General features: G+C 32.6%; 2 protein-coding genes across 3 annotated transcripts in view; one reads left to right on the top strand and one right to left on the bottom strand.

Annotated features, from left to right (window-relative positions):
- LOC134725409 (uncharacterized) overlaps positions 1–22,368 on the bottom strand; it is a 41,359-nt gene that overhangs the window by 2,490 nt on the left and 16,501 nt on the right. The window contains exons 4-11 of one of the 2 annotated variants that reach the window (XM_063589212.1): positions 22,155–22,303; positions 18,525–18,625; positions 17,348–17,485; positions 13,169–16,630; positions 12,099–12,134; positions 8,117–8,467; positions 1,519–6,201; positions 493–725 (exon numbers count right to left, since the gene is read on the bottom strand). In XM_063589212.1, the coding sequence (XP_063445282.1) occupies positions 493–725; positions 1,519–6,201; positions 8,117–8,467; positions 12,099–12,134; positions 13,169–16,630; positions 17,348–17,485; positions 18,525–18,625; positions 22,155–22,303 (9,153 nt within the window). The remainder of the gene's footprint in view (positions 1–492; positions 726–1,518; positions 6,202–8,116; positions 8,468–12,098; positions 12,135–13,168; positions 16,631–17,347; positions 17,486–18,524; positions 18,626–22,154; positions 22,304–22,368) is intronic. The other variant, XM_063589213.1, reaches the window with a different exon arrangement.
- LOC134725411 (uncharacterized) lies at positions 19,409–20,788 on the top strand. The gene is made up of 2 exons (XM_063589214.1): positions 19,409–19,541; positions 20,163–20,788. Coding segments are annotated over exons 1-2 (573 nt in total). The 5' UTR covers positions 19,409–19,539; the 3' UTR covers positions 20,734–20,788.

The raw sequence follows: 22,368 nt of genomic DNA, 5'->3' as shown, positions 1-22,368 counted from the left end.
AATTACATTAAAACGGCGAATTCGAGGTAGGTGTTGTTTTATTTTCGATTATATAGTAGTAATCGAACATTTGTTGATTCAACAATTCAAAATGGCGGGTCCATCCTTAGTTACGCCTGGTCAACTGTGGATTTGACGGCAACTTTTAGCCAATGAAAAAAATTGTAACATACAAATTGCATTAGAATTAGGATTATATGAATTTAATTATAAAATGAAAAGAACCCTACTCTCTACAGTGTGGTAAGTAATGACTTAATAAAAAAAACTTTTGTAGTAGGGATCACAAAAATCTTCATTCTGACATTTCTGGTTTGAAGGTTTTTTAAATGAAAGCTTGGAATTCAGCAATACAGTATTAAACCACATAATTATCTATGTATTTTCCAGCAACAATCAATCAATCCAGTAAACTTAAAATAAAATTACTGCAGCAATAAAAAGGATGACAAAAAAATTGAATTATGCTTTTTATAGTTTTTCTATAAATACCTGGGAGTATTCTGGCTGGAAGTATGAGAGGGTATATTTCTAGGTGGTTCTGATCCTTTTACCTCCACATTCCTATTAACACTGCTGGCTGGTATATTGGTTGATGTTCTTTGTGTTACATTGGTCAGTCCAGCAGACGACACACCTGATACTTGGCTAGAAACAGTGGATTGTGTCAGTAATGATGAAAAACGAGATGCCATTGATCTAGGTTTCCCACCTTCTTGTTCTTGCTGAAAAACATAGATTTCATAATTACAATTTGATTAAAACTTCTAGAAACTTCTACAGAGCAAAATACCTAGCACAAAATATCAATTTATCATCAAATATGTTTTCTTTCAGAAAAAATAGGCTAATGTCAAAGATTAGGGGAGGGTGGCGATCCTGCTAACATGTTTAACCCTGCCACATTATGCATGTATGTGTCTGCCCCATGTCAGGAGCCTGTAATTTAGTGGTTGTCATTTGCTTATGTGTTACATATTTGTTTTTCGTTTATTTTTTGTACATAAATAAGGCTGTTAGTTTTCTTGTTTGAATTGTTTTACATTGCCATTTTGGGGCCTTTAATAGCTGACTATGCGGTATGGGCTTTGCTCATTGTTGAAGGCCATACGGTGACCTGTAGTTGTTGATTTCTGTGTTATGTTGGTCTCTTGTGGCAAGTTGTCTCATTGGCAATCATACCAAATATTCTTTTTTTTATAATGAAGTGTTCTATTTTCATCAATTCATCTTAACTGAATATATTTTTATGTTTGTTGTTGACATACAGTTCCAGTATTTTAATTGGTTGATTTCTGAATCTGAGTACAACAATTGTGCTTGAAAGTTTTATGACCCAAAAGCCGGGTTCTTTTGCTCAATATCTCACCAAGTACATTATTTGTAAAAACCAAGGTCCCTGTATAGTATGAGGTTGCATAGTTCAAGATAATAAGTTAAATTTCAGCAAATGGAACAGATGACACTGTACTTCTTCATAACCTGATTTTGGTTTAAATATAAAGTAGTAAATCTTACCAGAAGTCTTTCACCAAGTTTCAAATGAACTTCAACATCAGCAACAGTAGTCCTCAAATATACTAGTTCTGGTTTTCTTAAGTCACTGAAGTAGTGAATACATCTCTTGTAGTACTTAAGTCTGGTAGATAGCTTGGAAAAACGCTTCTTTGTAAGGTATCCTGCTATAGTAAGCATGACTGCCTTCCGTGACTGATGTAAAACTTCTATTTCTTGTAAGTGTTTAAGAATTCTTTCATGGTGGGTAGCAGGGTTCAGTGCTGCAGCAGCTTCTTCGGTTTGTTCCAACTTTTTCTTCAACGACAGTAAATTTTGATACGCCTTGTGAGAGATTGATGCTGTCATTACTAAAAATAGACCCTCTTCTGAAAAATGTATGCTCTTTTCTTTTTTAGTAAGAAGAATTTCAGGTACTCTCCTGTTTGGTACACCATGAAACTCAAAATGATTTATTCTCATTAAAATCTCTGCTTCTAACTGCTGAAGATCATGTCTCATTAAAAACTCATGGTCGTAATCACCTTCTCCAAAACCAAGAGATTCATTCTTGACAACATCAGGTACTTTGCCTTTCGGTGTTTTCCATGACATTTTCAATGCTGATCGAACCATTTCCAGTTCTGACACAAGCTGCTGACGAGTTATATCAAATGGCTGATGAAGATGTTCTATTTCAGATAACTGATGAACTCCACTGTCACAAACAATACGTTTATCACCCTCTTTTACATTTTCAAGTCGTTCTTTAACACCGCTAACGACAATATTACGGGACGGTCTATCGATTCTTTGTGGGTTTAATTTATCTTGTTCCTCAATTTTTAAAGATTCTTGTGCAGTTGCCATTTCTGCACGTAATCTTTTTTTCAGTGTTTTTCTTTTGTTTTTACTATTTTCATCAATTCTGGAATCTAATTGGACACAGCTTATATAAGTCTGGTATTTACCTATTTCCTCGTCACTTATTTCATATTCCATCTTTAACCAATCAGCAAAGGTTATCAATTCTTGCCTAGTTTTAGGGACAGATCGTTGTGTCTCTGTATTTAAATCATACGCTGTAATAAGTTCATTACATCTGATCTTCTGAGCAAGGGTTTTAGGCTTAGGCATTTCATCTTCTATTTCCTTAGACTCAGGTGTCTTTTTTGAAAATATTGGATCACCTTTGACACGTTCCACCCTAGTATCGTTGTGAGAAATCATAGCACCCCATACATTTCCAATCTCCTTGGCATGTTGCCTTTTAATTTTGTCAGCGTGGTCCAAGGATTGTCTATGTTTATCATCTGAAGGACGTCCATTGTACTCATCATAGTAATCTGATCCAATGGAGTTTGTTCTTCTCCTTTCCCTGGACCTTGATCTTCTTCTATCAGTTGAAGGTGACCTTCTTTTATAGGGCGGAGACCTTCTGTAATCTCTTCTTTCAGTTGAAGATTCTCGTCTCTCTCTTGAAGGTGACTGTTTCAAATCCTTAGGTAATGATCTTTTATCTCTTGAAGGTGGTCTGTCAGTTAAATCTATTACAGAGTTAATTCTAATGGGATTGTGTTTATCCTCTCCAGGTTTAGATTCATCTTTCTTTTCCTCATCTTCAGAGTCATCCTCAATTTCTCCGTCCTCCAAACCTGATGAATCAATTTCACACACATCCGAATCTTTGTCTATATTTTCAAGGGCAGCTAATGCCTTTTGAAGCTTCTCTTTCTGTTGAGCCAGTTCGTCTAACTCATCTGATATCATCTTATCATTGTCAATTGATACGTCTATCTTTTCCTCTGATAATATATCTACCATTGTTGATTTCTCTACTTCTTTTTCTAATTGTTGTTTTCGTTTATTTAGTTCTTCAATTTCTTCAGCTGTTTTTTTCTTTTTCTCTAATTCTACAAGTTCCTCTGCAATTTTTCTTTGTTTTTCTAATTCTATTAATTCCTCTGCAAGTTTCTTTTGTCTTTCTAATTCAACTAATTCTTCTGCAAATTCTCTCTGCCTTTGCAATTCAAGCAATTCTTCAGCTATTTTCTTTTGTTTTTCTAATTCAATCAATTCTTTCCTAATTCTTGCATCTTCTTTTTTCATTATTTCTTCCTTCATTTTCTTATCTTCTTGTTCTAGAAGTTTCTTCTGTTCTTCCAGGCTTTCAAGTTCTTCTTGTAATTTCTGATCTTCTTCTGTGATTTGATCAATTGTGTATTCTGTAAAGTTAGAATTGGTCCATTTAGTCTCTTCTGTTGATAACTGTACACGTTGACTGGCCAGTGTTAATGGAGCCTTCAAAAACGGTATTAAAAGTGCTTCATTTGGTATGATAACCTCATTATTAGTATCTGCAGGATTCTCTACTTCTCTGTCTTTTTCAATAGATACCTTCTCAGTATTTCCTAATGATTTTGATTCTAAAGTATTAATTTGTTTTGGCAAAGGATTTCTTTGCCTTTTTGGAGAAATGCTCTTACGTCTTGGTGATATATTCTTACTCTTAGGCAATTTACTTTTGACTTGAGGTGAAATACTTCTACGCCTAGGTGATTTACCTTTGACTTGAGGTGAAATACGATTAGATTCAAATGTTCTCCTTTTTGGTGATATACTTTTGCGTCTAGGCGAGACACTTCTTCTTGGTGAATTGGTGTATCTTATTCTGTTTCTAAATCTATTATATTCTGGAGATCGTTTCCCTTGTCTACTATCAGGAGAACTACTTGACCTCTTCAGTGGTGACCTTCCTCTCTTCCACCTTTCTGGAGAATTACTCAATCTTCTTGATCTATATGATTCTGGAGTTCTCCTTCTCCTTGATTGATCAGGTGATGTACTAGATCTCCTTTTTGCTCTAATAGAATCAGATCTATTCATTTCTCCTACAGTTGAATTATTGTTTGAAACATTTTTTTCAAGGTCCTTAGATTTTCCATCTGTTGAATCACTTCTTCTTCTTGGAGATTTGCGAACCTTATTTCCAGTTTTGTTTTGTGAGCTTGACCTAGATCTTGATCTTCTATAATAAGTCCTTGACCTAGATTGTGATCTTGACCTAGAACGTGACCTTGAATTTGATTTTGTGCGGGACCTTCTCCTTCTTGGTGAATAATTGTATTTTCTTCTTGAATCTGGAGAATCATATGGCCACCTACGTCTATATTCTGGTGATCTTTTTCTACTACTTCCTATACTACTTGGGGAGTAACTAGACAAGCTTCGTTTTGAATCATTTTCTGAATCTTCAAATATGTCACTATTATTATCACTGCTTTGATTTCTTTTTTTCTTTTTAGTTTTTAACTGAGGTGATTTTTCTTTCGATTTAGATCTAGATTTTCTTTTTTTGGGGTCTTCTTTTTCCTCAAGCTTGTTCTTTCTCAACTTTTCAAGTTCTTCCCTCAAGGTTCCTTCTTTTGGCTTTATAACAGTACTGCCTTCTAGTTTTGTAATTGGATCATTAACAGTATCTTGAGATGCTTTAGGATTCAACTTATCTGCAAACCAATCTGCCAAATCTGATGGTCTCTTTGAACCTGTAGGAGTAGACAACTCTACAAGATTTGACGATACTGAGGTAGTAACTACTGTTGTTGTCTGTGGTTCACTTGATCCTGGCACAGATTGTGGTGTATACAGTGACAATCTTGGACGATTAAGAAAATTTGCCTGTGCCACAATTGGACGGATGCCGGGAGAAAGTATACGAGGTTGTCCTGGATGATTTTGCAATGGATTTCTGATTTCTGCAGGATGAGTAATGCTCACATGACTAGGAGTTGTTGATTGATGATTTTGTTGATGCTGACTAGCAGGATGCTGTATTTGTTGATTGGTTGTCAATGATGGATGACTTGGAGGTGCGGATGAATGAAGTGTGGATTGTGGAGTTGTACTACTGACATGTGTCCCTACCACAGGTTTTGGTGGATATGGTGCAGATGGCAATCGAGGTGGTGGCTGACTAAAATCTGTTTGTCCAAAGGTTGAATGTGGATGCTGGGATACAAGATTACCCATGGATGACTTTGGATACTGAAATGGCGGCGCCACAGGCAAAGGGGAATTCATTTGTCCTTGACCTTGCTGTCTGTGACTTTGATTTGAATATGATGGCACTGGATAAGAAGATAGTGGAGGATATGATGTACTATAAACAACTGGTGGTGGAATAGAAATATTAGTAACTATAGGATATGGTGGTACTGCTCTATGACCTTGACCTTGAGATGACTGCAGATACACTTGATCCTGACTTTTTGGTATTGTACCTGACATTGAATCACTAACTGGTTGGGTTGGTAAAACTTTTCTCTTACTGAGAACTGGTATTGATTGATGTGTCCCAGCCAATGATGGCTTTTTGCTACACTTTGGTCCAGGTTTGTGATAGATTATATCACTTGATGATGAGATTGACATGGCATCATCACTTTTGGCCATGTCTTGAGCTATCTGTTTCTCTACTAAACCATCAATATCTATAACATCCTCCAAAATAGTAGGCTTTTCAATCTTTGCTGTTTCTTCCTCTTTAGTTCGTTTCAATGTAATAAGTTTAATTTTCTTGTGAGATGTTTCTACCCATTGTCTAACCATAGTATTCTTTTGCTCTGGTTGAGAATCTAAAGCTTCTTTTTCAGATTTTAGTTCATTGCTTTCTACAATCTTTGCTGCACCAATTTCTGCTTCTTTTTCCTGAAATAGATGTCAACAAGTTTTAGATTGAACAAATAATTTTCAAGACTATTTATTTCATTTGGAACTTCTACTCTATGAAATATGTACCATAAGTTTTTTCATATAGTCAGTTGATAATAAATTTACATTATTCATTCAGTGTATGTTAATTTTTTTGTGTTAGTATGTGTTTTTGATAGTAAAGCTATTTCAGTTGATTTTCTAAAGTGTGTCTTTCTATAGTCTAAAGTTGCACTACTACTTATAATTATGGTTAACCCTGTTAAAACGTTGAAACCTGCTGCATTTGTTTGCACCTTTAAGTCAGAAACCTGTTGATCAGTGGTTGTAGTTTTCGATGTGGTTCATGAGTGTCTCTTTTCTTATATAGATTAGACTGTTGGTGTTCCTGTTTTAATGATTTTACAAGACTTTTTGGGGGCCTTTTATAGCTCCCTGTTCCATTTGTGCCAAGGCTTAATGTTGAAGACCATACTTTGACCTATAATGTTTTACTTTTAATAAATTGTGACTTGAATTGAGAGTTGTTTCATTGGAACTCATACCACATCTTCTTATATATCTCTATTCTATACACCACAAAGTAGTTCATGTCAAAATTCAGCATATTTAAAAATAAACAACCTCAAACAACTAGCAATTTTTAAGATTTATTTAACAAACAAAAAAAAACTCATTTTTTTTTTTATAAAAATGAGTTGTCATTAAATTCAAAAAATTGTAGAACTGATTTTAGAAAAAAACTTTATATTAAACAACTTCCTTTTTCTGTGATGTAAATTTTTACAAAGCTGGCAAAAATATTGATTCTTAAACTGTGGCAATGCTTTTTCTTTAAAAAGTTCTGGTATAGTGTTTTAAAATTTTCTAGTACTCAATCATCTTTTCATATATATATGTAAGACTCTAAAGTGCATTGGCACTAGTGTGATGGTCACGCTAAAGTGTGATGGTCTATTCCTAAAGTATGATGGTGTTTCACCCAAAAGTGTGGTGGTTGTTTGTTCGCTACAGTACGATGGTTCAACAAAGTTAGAAAACCAACCACATAATTTCTACTAAAAAGTTAAGTTAAGTGTAAAAAAATCTATATTTCCTGTAAATGATTTTTAACAATTTGGACGTAAAAAATATTTGGATAACTGGTGTAGCTTGCCATTCACACAGTCTATCACTAATGTGAACACCTCCCCTTACAGCTGTTATTGAAAATTACAAATACAAATGTACAAACAAAATAGATCATTGTCGGCATACGTAAAATTTATTTGTCATGGAGCTTTCTCCATTTTGGTATCGAGTACAAATACTTGTTACAGGAGGCCTTACTTGTTATTTTTCCTACAATGTACCAATACAGGTTTAGCCGAAAATTTACAATTTACCCATGAAAACATGAACCTTAATTTTACCGTTGTTACTTTTTAATAAAATTGGCAATATTTAAACGTGAACAGCAAAGTAAGCTGCAACATTTATAATGATTCATATGTATCCGTTCACTTCTAACAGAAGCAGAATACATACATATTTTGTATGTATAGTAAAATGGTCGACTGCAGGGCACAAGTACTTCTTCCAGCACCCGAATAAAAAAAACATATTTGCTTCAGCAGACAAAGTCCGATTTGGTTTAAAATAATTAAGTCATAAACATTTGGTCTACAAGATATTCTTAAAATTTATCTACCAGCATGCACATTTTTTGTTTGTTTAAAAGATTGAAAACGTCATAATCCAACTGCGTTTCTTAAGTCTATACTTTCGCGGACCATCAGACTTTAGCGTATGGAGGCATCGCACTTTAGCGAAGACCATCGCACTTTAGCGTGACCATCGTACTTTAGCGTCCCCATCGCACTTTAGAGTCTTACATAAGTAACAGTATAACTAAACTTAAGTAAGTTTTTACCCTTTTTAATACTACTCTTGGTTGAAAAGATGGGTGGTTAATGGCATCAGTCCAATGGTTTAGGCCAACTTCCTCAAGGGACATTACTCTTACTCGTCCTAAATCTTCTATACTACTCTTCCAGTCAGATGAGGCAACACTCCCAGTTTCACCTGTGATATCAGATACATTGTCAAACAAATTTTTCTTCTTTTTCCTTTTCTTTCTCTTCACATAACCCATCATTCCTGACTTTACTTTTCTCTTCTTTCCTCCCCTCGGTGATGAACAGCTGGATGGAGGTGTCATTTTACCAGAAGTGGTGCTAACTGGTGAAGGATCGTTCTCTCTATCATGAGCAGGTGAAGGTACCTTCAGAAGAGACATAAGCATTTAGTGTACATCATATACGATCATCATGTGCAAAGTGGTTGGTGTATTTTATAGGGGGTGGTTATGTAAGAATTGCAGTGCATTCATGCATAATGAAAATTAAATCTAAAACCAAATTAAAACAAATGAGAACAAATGAAATCTATGCTACATTGACTAAAAATGAATAAATAAATACTAATAAAGCTTGAAGTAAATGATCTTGTATAAATCTACTAGTACTGGTACCTAATTATCTTATGTTACATAAACGATATTGAAAGCAAATACTAAAACTAGAAAACTATTTCTCAGTCATAAAAAAATCTATTCTAAAGTAATTTTTATATTTTATTCAACTATATTATTTCTAATTTAAAAGATGTATGTTTTCTGTGACTAGCTTAACTATACTGCATAATACAAATATGACAAAGCATTAGAATAACAAGGAGAAGTATCTAGCTAGTATATAAAGAAGGATGTCAGTCATTTTAGTTTTTTAAATCATGTGTAATAATTTTCTTTGTATAGAAATACTTACAATTTCAGGATATACTTTAGGACTTAAACTATTGAAATTTATATTTGTTCATTCAAGTTTCATATTAATAATATTCTAAGTAAAGATTTAAATAAAAAATCTTCACTTTATTCATTAGGATGCTGAATTTTTAATTGAACTCAATGCCCTTTGGTCCTATCACAATTTTCTTAGTCAAAGTTTCAAATTGATTTTTTTATAGTGACAACCCTTTGATGAACTTTGATGGAATAGAATCAAATCCTACTTTTCTTGAAAATGGATGTTCTTGAAAAGATTTATCCAATCACAGTGCAATCTTTATTTCTTGTCTAAACATATTTATTTTTAGTGGATTGGGAAACAAGTTTTTGCAACTTATATTAATCCCTTTCCACTTTGCGGGCTTTATTTTGATCAAGCTTTCATGAAAATCATTGAAAACGACAACCTATGAATAGGACAAAGTTTACCTGGCCATGGCCAAAGTTTACTGTGACCAAATGAAATTTGATAGAGACAACCGGGCTTTATAGAGATATTATATTTTCTATATAATGATATTAAAAGAAATTTGTACAAATAGATCTTTGACTTTTTTTTATAAACCAAATTGACTGAATTTAGGATAGCAATATTAATTTAGAATTGAAAAAAAAACCAAACATCATTCATATATAATCAGGCCCATGAAGAATACAAAAGAAATATAACAAAATGTCATTCTTGAATGAGATTTATGGAGACAGAAATGCTACTGAATCGTTTGTACCATGACAAACTTAATAAAGAGGCAATTTAAGCAAAGCTATATTTCATTCTACCTTTTGATATAAACATTAATTAAAGAATTGAACTAAATAGAAAAGACAGACACATGCTGATTTAATGAGTATTAAAGTACATTGTGTTAAAGTTTAAAGACCTATTTTTTTTTGTATTTAAAAAACTTCCACCATTGATTTAAAACCCAACTTTCAAGTCACACATTTATAAACACAAACAACAAATCAACAAAACCTAAGTCTAAGTCATCACTATGACCCTTTAGTCATTTTGGCTGAAAATGGAATGGTATTAGTCAAAGCGCTGTTGATGCTGTGAGCCAGCCAATCTTACTTAATCATCATAAAATTCAGCATTTCAATACACAGAAAATATCAAATTAAAGAACAATTGTTGTTGGAAGCTCTATTACTACAATATAAGAGGGATCAGGTTGGAACTTTGTTTAAAAGTTTCTTACTTTTGAATATCTTTATTCTAGTCAAGGACTTATATAGAAGGATTCGAATCTCATAATTTTGGGAAAATATGTAGAGAATCGTTGGATTTGAACATATCTTCTATACATTTTTAAATTGCTTATATTTAATCTTATACCTTATTGATAACCATGAAAATTCTTCTGTACATGTAAAAACATTAAGACTTCAAACAAAATAAATTTCATTAAAATCAATCAAGAACTTTTGAAGTTTTTAGCTGAACAGTTGAACTACGTTTTATTGTGTTTTTCACCCAAAATGTAGAATAATGCCCCAAAATAATTACCCTCCTTTCTTAAATAATTCAAATTACATGAAGGACATGAACATTATTAATCAAATTAACTCTATCAATGTAGGTTTCATTTAAGTTTAAGAAAATCTTTATTTCTTTAAAATCCATCAACAACTTTTAAAGTTTTAAGGTGTACAGTGTGGTTTCTCCAATGATTCTCTACATATTTTTTTAATCGCAACGAGGATTGTTAAGAAGTTACCTATCCCTCTATATACGTCCCTGATTCTAGTAGAATTTTTTCATCTAAAAAAATCATAACCAAGATGTAAATGTCAACTTTTTATATTTATTTCTGAATTATTTTCAACTGCTTCCAAAAGTATTACTAACATATTTCTAACTAAAACATTATAGCTCTTAAATGCTATTGAATTGAATTGTAATTGAGTCAGTCAGCTTCACTTCAAAATTATTTTTTCAAAAAAGAGAAAATTACAGATGAATATTTTGTGGTAGTCGTAATGATTCAAATGATGTTTTATACTTTCTTTTGATCATTTACTTATCCATGATTTAATTATATGTCCTTATTCAATATCCTGTACCATCTTAAAATCTGGAGTGGCATTAGATTGGCTGGCTCAAAAACAAAAATCAAAATGAGAAAGTATTAATGAATTTGACCTCATAACCTAACCTCTCTTACTTATTTTACACTTCAAAATTTTGCAAGCAAGCCTTTTTATGATCTAAGATTTACTAAGTGTGCCACCAATATTCTTTCCATAAACTTTTCAATCCAAAATAAATATTTCCAATTTCCCTTAATTTTCAATTTGAACTTTTGTAGTGATACCTTAATGGACTATGTTACATCGTCCAAATTTACCACCCATTAAACTATCATGTCAAAAAATGGTTAAAAATCCAGAAATAAAATCTAAGATATGTTACCAGATGAAATTCAATCACTTAGCAATTTGAATGAATGCTGCATTTTGGAATTTAAAAGCAAAAGGGTCTATGTAGAATACCACAAATGTCAATCTTGCTAAATTACCTATTTAAATTTAAGAAGAGTCATTATGGGAATATCACACCAATGACTAATAGTGTGGATTCATTAATATTTGTTGTATACCAATTTTCGTTGATTTCATGGGTACAGGTTAACCACGAATTTAAATGTTCAACAAATTATATATTTCCCATTGGCTTGTATACAGATTTTGGCCAAACCACGAAATTAAATATCCAGGAAAGTGTCACTCAATCCACGAAAATTGGTACCCAACATAATATAAATGAATCCACAGTAACAGATATGGTAAACTGAATCCACATACTTTATGTATAAAAATCTTAGCCATATAGTCAAACTAAGAAAAAAATTATTAAAACAGGACTAATACTTTTTTAAGTTTATGAGAAATGTTATGGGTTTAAAATGGTTTCCTCATCTATTTTAGCAAAGAGTGTTAAAATCATAGCTCTAGATTATCTATAAAATGAGTAAGAGAAACATTAGATATATAGAGAGTGAGTGTCCTCAGCCCAAAAATGTATTAGTAGTGAATGGTGTAGTGGTTCCCATGTACATACATGCAATTCTTCCCATGGATATTTGCCGTAATATTTCTGAAATGCAATAATATCAATAATACAAAATAAACACTGCAATATACGGACATTTATGATAATATCTCTTTGAATATTTCATTAACCATACTGTAAATTCAGAAATTATTGTTTTGTTCATTCTTCAAAAATCACAATAATTTCTAATTTACAATACATTTAAGCTTACTACATATATATAGCCCATGCATATGATTTGATTTGATGTGAATGCAAGTTTGTGGTTGGTAAAAATTCAAGTGAATTAATTGCTATTTTCTTGTTAATGAAGTTCTCAGTGAATGTTAATTAACACATTAAAATTTGAGGTTTCCATGCAGAAACCTATTTATTAGCCTTGCATCTATATACATAATACTGATTAAATGTGAGAAGAACAAATCTTAATCTATGATCGCAAATAATATATCAATGATCCAGTCGATTTTTGGTTTAAATTGACCTTTAGATTTCACAGGAAAAGATATTTCAGTTTAGATTATTCCTTTTCAATGTGTAAATTGAAGAAGGGGGAGGACATCAGATGATAATCTCCCAACAATTTGGTCCTGGATTGTGTAAATGTAAAGTAATTATAAAGTGTATTTGTTTATATAACACCTATTCTCTTTATTATCATGTCTTATAAGCTGCTGTATTGATGATTATTTTTGCCTCAAACATTTTTTGTGTATCTAATTATATATACATTTTTTTTTAAATTGGTTGAAATTGTCCTTTACAGATATGACTCTTATAAAGGATGGTATGATAATGTTGATAGTAATTGAGAAAGATCTACACATACCAAATACTTTTACTCAGTCAGATTATTTTTAATTTTTGGTTTTCAAGATATGAGACAAATTCCAGCATTTTATCTTTTATGTTCTTTGTAATCCCGTGAGGTAGTGTTTTTGGGTGGACCATAACATGGCTGTGTTTTTTGATGGACCACAATATAATTTCAAACTAATACTATTAACATACACAAAAAGCATATATAGTTTTTACAACACTGAATATAAAATAGACTACCTGTACATTAATCATACCTTTAAGGGAGTTCCTTGAGCATCCAGGATGTCAGGTCTTTGGTCCTGCCTCATATCCACATCAAATTTCTTCATGTCAACATTGGTACCAAGTATAGATGAAATACTTATTGGTCCTGACGTTATATTTTGAGGAGATATCCCTGGTATCTTCTCACCGCCATAACAATTAAATAGTCCATCATCATCTTGAACGTCATTCAAAAAAGCCAGTTTTCCTGTATGTTTGATGTTTGACGGACTTACTTTGGTAACATCATCAATATATCTCTGTGCTCTTCCGTCAATGGAATCCCCACTCTCAGATTCACCAAAGTCTTTCTTGAGAGCAGAAACAACATTTACTGTTTTTAAGATGTTTTTTAGGTTATTCACATCCAGATCAAAGGTTGGGAATTGACCTTCAAAACTACCATCTCTAATTGGACTTTTCCTCCTTGCTTTATAAGCTGTTAATGAAATCTTTTTCTCTTTGGAAGGTGAGGTTAAACCAATAGTTTCTGTTTTACCCCAGCTAGATGTACGAGGAGGACTCAGCATTCCCTGATTATTGGGATTATACTGTTGAGTGGCTCCCTCTGGACTATAATGCTGAGGTGAAGGATGAGGAGGCATATTTACATGTAATGGTGGAGAATTAAATGGCATATTAGGATTAGGTGGAAACTGGTTCCTGGTGTCTGGAGTATTTGGTGGTTGGCTCTGTGGTTGTTTTACTGGATTCAATCTACGATAATCAACATCACCAGTTTCTGGATTCACATCAATGAGTGACTGTTGCCTATGATCCATGTCTTGAACATTTAAAAAGTTCATATTTGGTTGTTGTCTGTAGTCTGTATCCTGCATAAAAGGACTTGGAAGGTGACCTTGAGGATGCTGTGAATGGTGTGGTGGATATACCATATCAGTGTCTGATCTAGATTTCACAGGAAATTGTGAGGAATAATTTCTAGGATCATCATGTCTCCTAGGTTGATAGGACTGTCCTTCAAAGTGCTGAAAATCCATTAATGGCCTTATCATCTGTTGGTTTGGTCCAGAAGGTGACTGGTTGGGCATTGGAGGCCTTATCATCTGTTGGTTTGGTCCAGAAGGCAACTGGTTGGGCATTGGAGGCCTTATCATCTGTTGGTTAGGTCCAGAAGGCGACTGGTTGGGCATAGGGGGCCTTATCATATGTTGGTGAGGTGCAGAAGGTGACTGGTTTGGCATAGGGGGCCTTATCATATGTTGGTTAGGTACAGGAGACAGGTTGGACATTGGTGGTCTTATCATTTGTTGACCTGGAAAAGGTTGTTGATTCTGCTGGCCAGGCATTGGTGGCCTAATCATTTGCTGTCCGGGTGGCAGATTTTGATGACTAGTAAAATGTGGTTGATTTTGTTGACCTGGTATAAATGGCTGATTTTGTTGACTGTAAATTGGTGTTTGATGCTTGCCTGGTATGGGTGGCTGATGATGACTAGAAACTGGTGTTTGATAATGATGATGGCTGGGATGTGGTTGCTGATTTTGATGTCCAGGTGGAGGTGGCTGATTTATCTGTTCTCTATGCATGGGTTGTGACCAAGTCTGATTTCTATCTTCTGGTCTATTGTCTAATCCTTGTTGTTGGACTCTTTCAGGATAAGCATTATATAAATCTCTGCTAACCCATGAGTCTGATTTGGACATTTTATATGGACTCGTTTGCACATTGTATGGACCTCTTTGGTCTTCTTTCATTGGGCTGTCATCGTAAATTGGTGATCTTGAATAGGTTTGTGGTATAGAATGACTTGATCTACTATCGTCAGATCTAACACTTTCGTTATCAGAATCAGAACTGAAGGTACTTAAATCATAGTCTATATATTCACTTGATAAATTTCCTACTTCATTTTTTGAAGTACTATCTTTTTTGTCTTCAGTCTGTAGCTCTGCTTCAGTCCCTTTTTCTTCCTCTTTACTTGAATCTTTTTGCAATATTTCATTATCATTTTTTATGGCATCATCAGTTTTATCAACAGATTTTTCTTTGGTCTTTTCCAACATACTCTGGACTTCTTTAAGAACTTTCGCCCTTTGCATCTTCATTTGTTCCTCTTTACTCATAGTTTCTTCTTTTACAACAACTATATTTATATTTTTGTCTTTTTCTTCTTTCTTGTTTAATTTACTCTGCTCTTCTTGTAATTTTGAATTATCCAAGCCTGAATCTTTTTTCTTAATGTCTTCTCGACTAACGAAAGTAAGTAGATCTTTCTCAAGAGATCCTTCATGGCTTTTTCTTTTTTCAAGCACTTCCAGTTTTTTACTTTCAACATCCATATCAGCAATAATTAACTTTTCATCATCGTCATCTTCCTCTACAGTTGAAGTATCTATAGTCTTAGCTTTTGGCCTTTTCAATGTTGGCAATTCATCGTCAGAATCATCCAAAGGCTTTTCGTTTCCACTTTCTTTGGTGACTTCAGTACCCTCTTGGGTCTTTATTTCCACATTTTCAATGGGTTTCAAACTAGCTTCATTTAAAAGTTCTGAAATTTTACTGTCAAATTCTAACATATCATTTTTATCCTGTTTACTGTCCTCCAGAGATTCAGAACTCTCAATTTCCATTGGCTGAGGAGTGTAGTCCTCCTCCATTGTTGTTTTAGGTACATCAATAGGACCAGTCATTTGTAAATGTTTTTGAATTTCTTCTGCAAACTTTTGATTTATTGCTTGCATTTTTTCCTCTTCAGATTTAACAGGGCTTGGTATGGCCAAAACAGGTCTACCGAATGCATCTACTTTTACTTGATTTTTAACAATAAGATCTGTTAAAGCATCACTTATATCCCCATCAGGAGATGGGCTGCCACTAGACATGTGGCGTTGTCGTGGAATATTAACAGACAATTGTTTCTGGTATCCCATACTTCTATTAGGTCTCTCATTTGATATTCTTCTTGGGTCCATGGCATTTGTTGACGGTTGTTGTTTTACAATGTTTGCAGGCTGTGGCGGGACAAATGGTGTATTTTTCATTCTCGGATCTTGACGTGTTTGAGTTTTTGAATAATCAGTATTTGTATAATAGATTTTGTTTGTTTCATAAGATTCAGTGGAAGGCCTTGGTTCCTGCGATTGTCGTCTAAGTGATTCAGCATGTTGTCTTTCAAATAATTCCCTCCTCTCTTGTTTACTTAAATGGTGTTTTGGATTTTTAATGAATGAAGGAGCAGACGTTATTTTTAAAGGAGGTACTTCAGTCATATTACGGTTAAGTAGAACAGGAATCGAGGTCAGCTCACTTGTTTCTGTGACCTTGACTTCTGTAGGTTTGTAGGGTCTGTTGTATTTGCTGGCACTAGCTCCACTCAATGGAGTCGAAGGGACCTCTTTTATCTTTGTATATGTGATGAGAGCATATGGAAGACATTGTCGTGGTCTTTGTACTGGTTCACAGTCATCATCATACTCATACAGGTATATCTAAAAAGATCAGGTGTAAAAATATATGTAAAAACATATAATCATAAATAATCTAGATGCTATCTACATTAAAAGTACTTAAAAATGACACTAATGGTTCCCACAAATGCCTGAAACCTGGATTTTTAAGAATTCTCATATATGATATCATTTAAACAAATAATTTTTAAACAACACAAAATGAAGTTGGAAGAGGCTACCATATGTTACCCCTCCACATTATGTATGTACCAAGTCACCAGCCTGTAACTAAGTGGGTGCTCAATGCTGAAAGCCGTAAGATGACCTGTAGTTGCATACTTTAAAGTCAAGTTGGTGGAGAGTTGTTTCATTGGCAATCATACCACCTATTCTTATTTTCATAACTTAAATGTATCATCGCTTTGGGAAGCTGAACATTTGTGGTTTAAACTGGTAACTGAAAAAAAAATCATTGAAATTATAGGATTAATTTACTCATGGCTTGGTTATGGTAGCAAATGTCATTAATATATTGTGTATTAATTTATTTTCGTGGGTATCAATTTTTTGTGGATTGAGGACACTTTTTCATTTTTGTGGATGATAGATGTTGTAGTTATTTCAAAAGTCTGCTTACAAACCTAACTGAAATATTTACTTTGTTGAACATTTAAATTTGTGGTTCACCTTTACTTATGAAATCCATGAACATTTGTATCCTCTGAGTAATAATGAATCCACAGAAGTGTAACCTACCTGTGATCTGTGATTCTGTATACTAATTACATCCATAGGAGATGGTTTAAGTTGGTTGATATGTGAGTCATAGTTTGGAGTAGGTTCTACACTCATTGTGGGTTGTAAGTTCATCACTTTACTCTTCCCCAAGGTGACCTAATGTGTTACAATGTAAATACTCATTTTATATAGTATAAACAATAAACAGATTATAGTTTTTACAATACAGAATAGTTGGTGAATGCATTTTACAAGCTTGAAATCAATACTTTACAAATATTTGTTATGGATAAAAAAATTGATACTAGTTCCAAAAAATCTGCTTTAATATCATGTACTGTTTGCACTGTAAAATCATTGATTTAAATATTATATTATTCTAATTACTTAAAGAAAGACATTACTATTGAAATATTAACTATTTGTTATTTACTATCATTTATACACAGCAAGTTACAAAATGCCTGATTTTTTTCTTTATAATTTTGGTAGATAGTTGCATATAATTATATCCTAATGTTTGCTCTCCACTCTAAGACTAATATGATGTCATTATTAACCCAACTGGATATACAAAAGGTTATTTCGCAAGCTCGTGCAATATAAAATTCTACTCGGGACAATATTCCCCAATATTCATGCAATAACCCTTTTATTGTATAGCAATATAATATTTGAAAGTAAAAATTGGTTTAAACAAAGATTTAAACAGTGATGACGTCATGAATTTCAAAGATTTATTGCCCTAGTGCAATATTAAAATTTATTGCACGCTAACTTTTGGTTACGTTCTGTGGGAAATATTATATTGCTATACAATAACATGATTAATTGGTGTTGCTAAAGTTCCAGTATCATAAACATTGTAATTAATCCATGTTGAAGGCCCTACTTTGACCTATAATGGTTTACTTTTACAAATTGTGACTTGGATAGAGAGTTGTCTCATTGGCACTCATACCACATCTTCTTATATCTATGGTCAGGTAAAACAGTTATAGTATCAGTTTATTATAGGCTACTATATTCTGTTTGTATGAATTTATTTAAAGTTTTTTTTAAACTGTTCTTAAATTTTGGAATATTAAATTCTAATATTTTATAGTTTACCTATTTATATAAATAGAATAACATATAATGGGAGATAACTTAAACATTTTAATCATGTCTTAAATGTATATTAAGAGATTCTAACCTTAAAAATCATCAGCTGACAAGTTTCTTGACCAGAAGTGTCAAACAGACCAAGCTGGACATCAGCATGCTTACACAGATACACACCAAACTTACTGTTACCTGTAAAATATATTGTTGGTCAAATATTAATATTAAACATTATACAGAAAAGTCTATATACTAGTACTGAACTCAAAGTAAATAAATGTACAAGATATGCAATTAATTTTTGATTTGGGGAGTTGACAAAGCATAATATTGACATGTATATTATCTGGTGATATGTACATGTTGTAGATGGATCTGCTATCTTTGAAAAAGCATATAATAAAACAAAGGTGATTCCCCAGATTGTGAATTTAGGTTATTTTCATTGAATTCACTATAGAGTTTATCACTTTCACATTAATAAATTTTGAATAGTCACCTTGCCTTTTATAGTTGACTATGTGATAATGGGCTTTGCTCATTTTTGAAGGTAGTTTGGTGACCTATAGTTGTTATTTACTGAGACATTTGGTCTCTTGTGGAGAATTGTCTCACTACCAATCATACCATATATTCTTATTTCTAAATTAACATTGGGAACATTTAAAACTTCTTATAACTGTTTGAAATCCATTTGTAAACTGTGAATTTCAATATTTCCTCTTTATCTTAGTTTGGCTCTGGCTCTCGTTAAGATCAAACAAAAATTTAATAACTTTTTTTTTTTTATATAAATCTATAAAAAGATTTGGATGCAACCCAAATATAATTGCTAACTAATATATCACAAGTTTCCTAATTAACATAATTATAACTTCCTGAACTAAATGTAACCTCAGACTGATAAAAAAAAGTATTTTTCAATTCATTTAACAAAGCCAAGTTATAATCTATATATGAACACTTCCTTTTATGTACTTCAAAAGTTGAGTAAACAACACAACATACAAGTGTTGAAATCCTGTGAATCAGATCTACACTTAATTATACATGTACAATCTAGGTGTTCTCTATGAATTTATACATGACTTAATTTTCCTAAAATAATGTAAGTTTTACTATTTTTTATCTTGTTCAATGTATAAAAAGAATTATTTTTGATAATTTTAGACATATTCAACTACATTTTGTTAGTTTGCTATAATTTTATCCATTTTGTTCACTTTTGATATTTTCAATTTCTGTTCATAAATTTTCCAAGTACTGAGTATTCATCTATTTTGTGGATACCAATTTTAATCAATTGAGGAAAACCTGTTTTTTCTACAATATTTGTTTTTGTGCCTATGCTAAAGTCTGCATACAAGCCTATAGAACATGTATATTTTGTTAAACATTTAACTTTGAGGTTTTTCTTATACAGTTGATTCCAAGTAACTGACTTCACCTCTCAACAATTCACTATAATTTCTGATCAGGAAGGGAGTGTCTAATATAAAACCTTAACCAACTATTGTGTAACTAACGGTTGTCATAAACACCTATTATTCAAAGTTTAAGATAAAACGGTATATTCAATACCAGAGTGTAATACATTTTTTCGAAGTATAATATGGTATTTTCTTGAGTGCAACAAAATTTAAGGAAGTGATTTAAAATTAACTCTGTTTTTCAAATTGATTTTGTTACCAGTGTGCTTTAATTTTCCTTTTTTGATGTATATTTTTAGGTCTGATGATAATGAAGGACATGATACAAACAATGGATGCTTCCACCGACTATGGCATAGATTAGGACGTTGTCCAGACTACTGCCAACAGTTAGGCAGATATGTGTGTAGTTGTGTGTTTTGTTTACCATGCAGCGACTGTATATTTAATATGTGCTACAAGTACAACTGTAAAAACTGCTGTACTTCCAAAAAGGATTCAAAACATGAAATTGAAATCGAGGCTGGTACAAAAACTGAAAGTGGAGATGAAAGTTCTGATGTAGAATCAATTAAAAGTAAGGAGGACACAAGAACTGCCAAAAGTGATCCAAATATAATATGGACAGTGGAAGATTTTTCAACTTCAACTCCTGAAACACAAATATCAAGACATGCAAGAACAAAATCAATGCCAATGTCAAAATCATTGAGCGACTTGAAGCGTAACAATTTCAAAAATATGACAATAAGTTCAGATCGAAATTTGAGTGCTCACTCACTTTCAATAGGAAGATTAAATGCAACAACTAGTGTAACATCTCTAGAAAATATATTTGTTACTGAAGGATTTCGTCAAACAGCAGTGTAAAATTGATCATGGAAATAGAATATATAATTCATGACTAAAATCTTTTTTTTGTTGATCTTGTCTTGCTGATTATTTAATTGTTTACAGTTTCTCCCTATCTTCTATAATTTTTGCCCAGATTGAAAAATTGGTAATTATCTACCCTTGATTTTTATCTATTAAAGATAGTAGACAAAAACATGAAAAACTGGTAAAAATTGATATTTAATAGCAATTTCTCATATAACGTGTTAATCAACCATCCCGTCAATTTGGACCAATAGGGCCCCAAAAAAATATATGTCTGTTTCCGGTTGCCAAACTGACCTGGACTAATAACAGGGCTTCCAAAACGGTCACATGTTCTGGTCATTTGTATAATGTCTGGTAAAAGTCAGTCTGGGGAAAGCATGAAATGGTCATCTGCTTTTTAATTTCAAGGCTTATATGGTCTTTTTAACATAATTCACGATCTTTTTGACCCAAACTTTTGCCTTTAACATCAACATATTTCTGGTCATAAAAGTGACATGATGATTAATTACTATCAAAACAACCCCTACTTCATTACTTTCTAATTTTAATCAAGGCTAATTAGTTGTTGGACAGCTGAAATCTACCTGTTCAGGTGACAGGTAAACTATTTTCAGTACGGGACATCGTATAAATTGATCGGTCTATAATTCACAATTACTTTCTTACATTTCAGCGATTTGTATCTAATTGATTTAGTCCAAAAGATTAAAATTATCAGAAATAAGTTTATCAACATGATTTGATTAACATTTTGTAAAGGTTTTAAATGAAAAATCCTAAGAACTTCGTCCAATCGTTGTAAGAACTACATGAACTAGAACATGTGTGCATGTGCACATGTGGGGAATTTAATTATGCATCCTACATTTCTTCAAAAATGCTAAAACTATCATTGATACCTTTATCTTACTATGCACAAACAATTAAAATGACTGCTCCCAGCACAAATGTGCTGCAATTAAGGTTTAAAAAATGTCCACTGGGAGAAGTCAATTATAGCTTCTTTAAAGAGATTAACACATTTCGGGGTACAGGAACCTAACCAAACATGACATTGAACTGGCTGAAAATCTGACATGGAGACCTGGAGTCCAAAATATTTTTTTTCAAAATTTAAAAAATTAAAAACATTCTGACCTACCATCCTGGATTTATTTGCCTTGGCAACAGGAAACAAACATATATTTTTTTTGGCCTTATTATTGCTACTTTAGTTTTCTCTATGTATATTTTTGTTCTTAAAATAAAAGCCAATTACCCAACAAATTGCTAAATTTGTCATTAATGGGCAATAACTCCTATATGCCACTTCAACTAAGGTTATCACTCCAACTGCAATTAATCTATATGATTTATCTGAAAAAATATTCCTGCTCATTTCATGCTGATGAATATTAAAACCTTACCCAATGAATTGTTATTTAATTCTCTTGTTTTTAATCCATCTTGTGCCACTTTTTGTGAAATCTTTGGATCTTTCATACTAACATAAGCATACTGTTCAGCCAACTCCCTGGAATGTCGTCCATCTTCTTTCATTTCATTTCTCTTGGTTCTGAAATAAATCTTTCTTATTTATAACAATATGTTAAGTTACGTAAAATGTTTTTAAACTAGGTT

Source organism: Mytilus trossulus, chromosome 7, assembly GCF_036588685.1.
Source record: "Mytilus trossulus isolate FHL-02 chromosome 7, PNRI_Mtr1.1.1.hap1, whole genome shotgun sequence".
In the NCBI taxonomy this organism is placed as follows: Eukaryota; Metazoa; Mollusca; class Bivalvia; order Mytilida; family Mytilidae; genus Mytilus; species Mytilus trossulus.
Note: the sequence above shows the minus strand (reverse complement) of the source record. Positions and strands in the feature narration are given on the sequence as shown.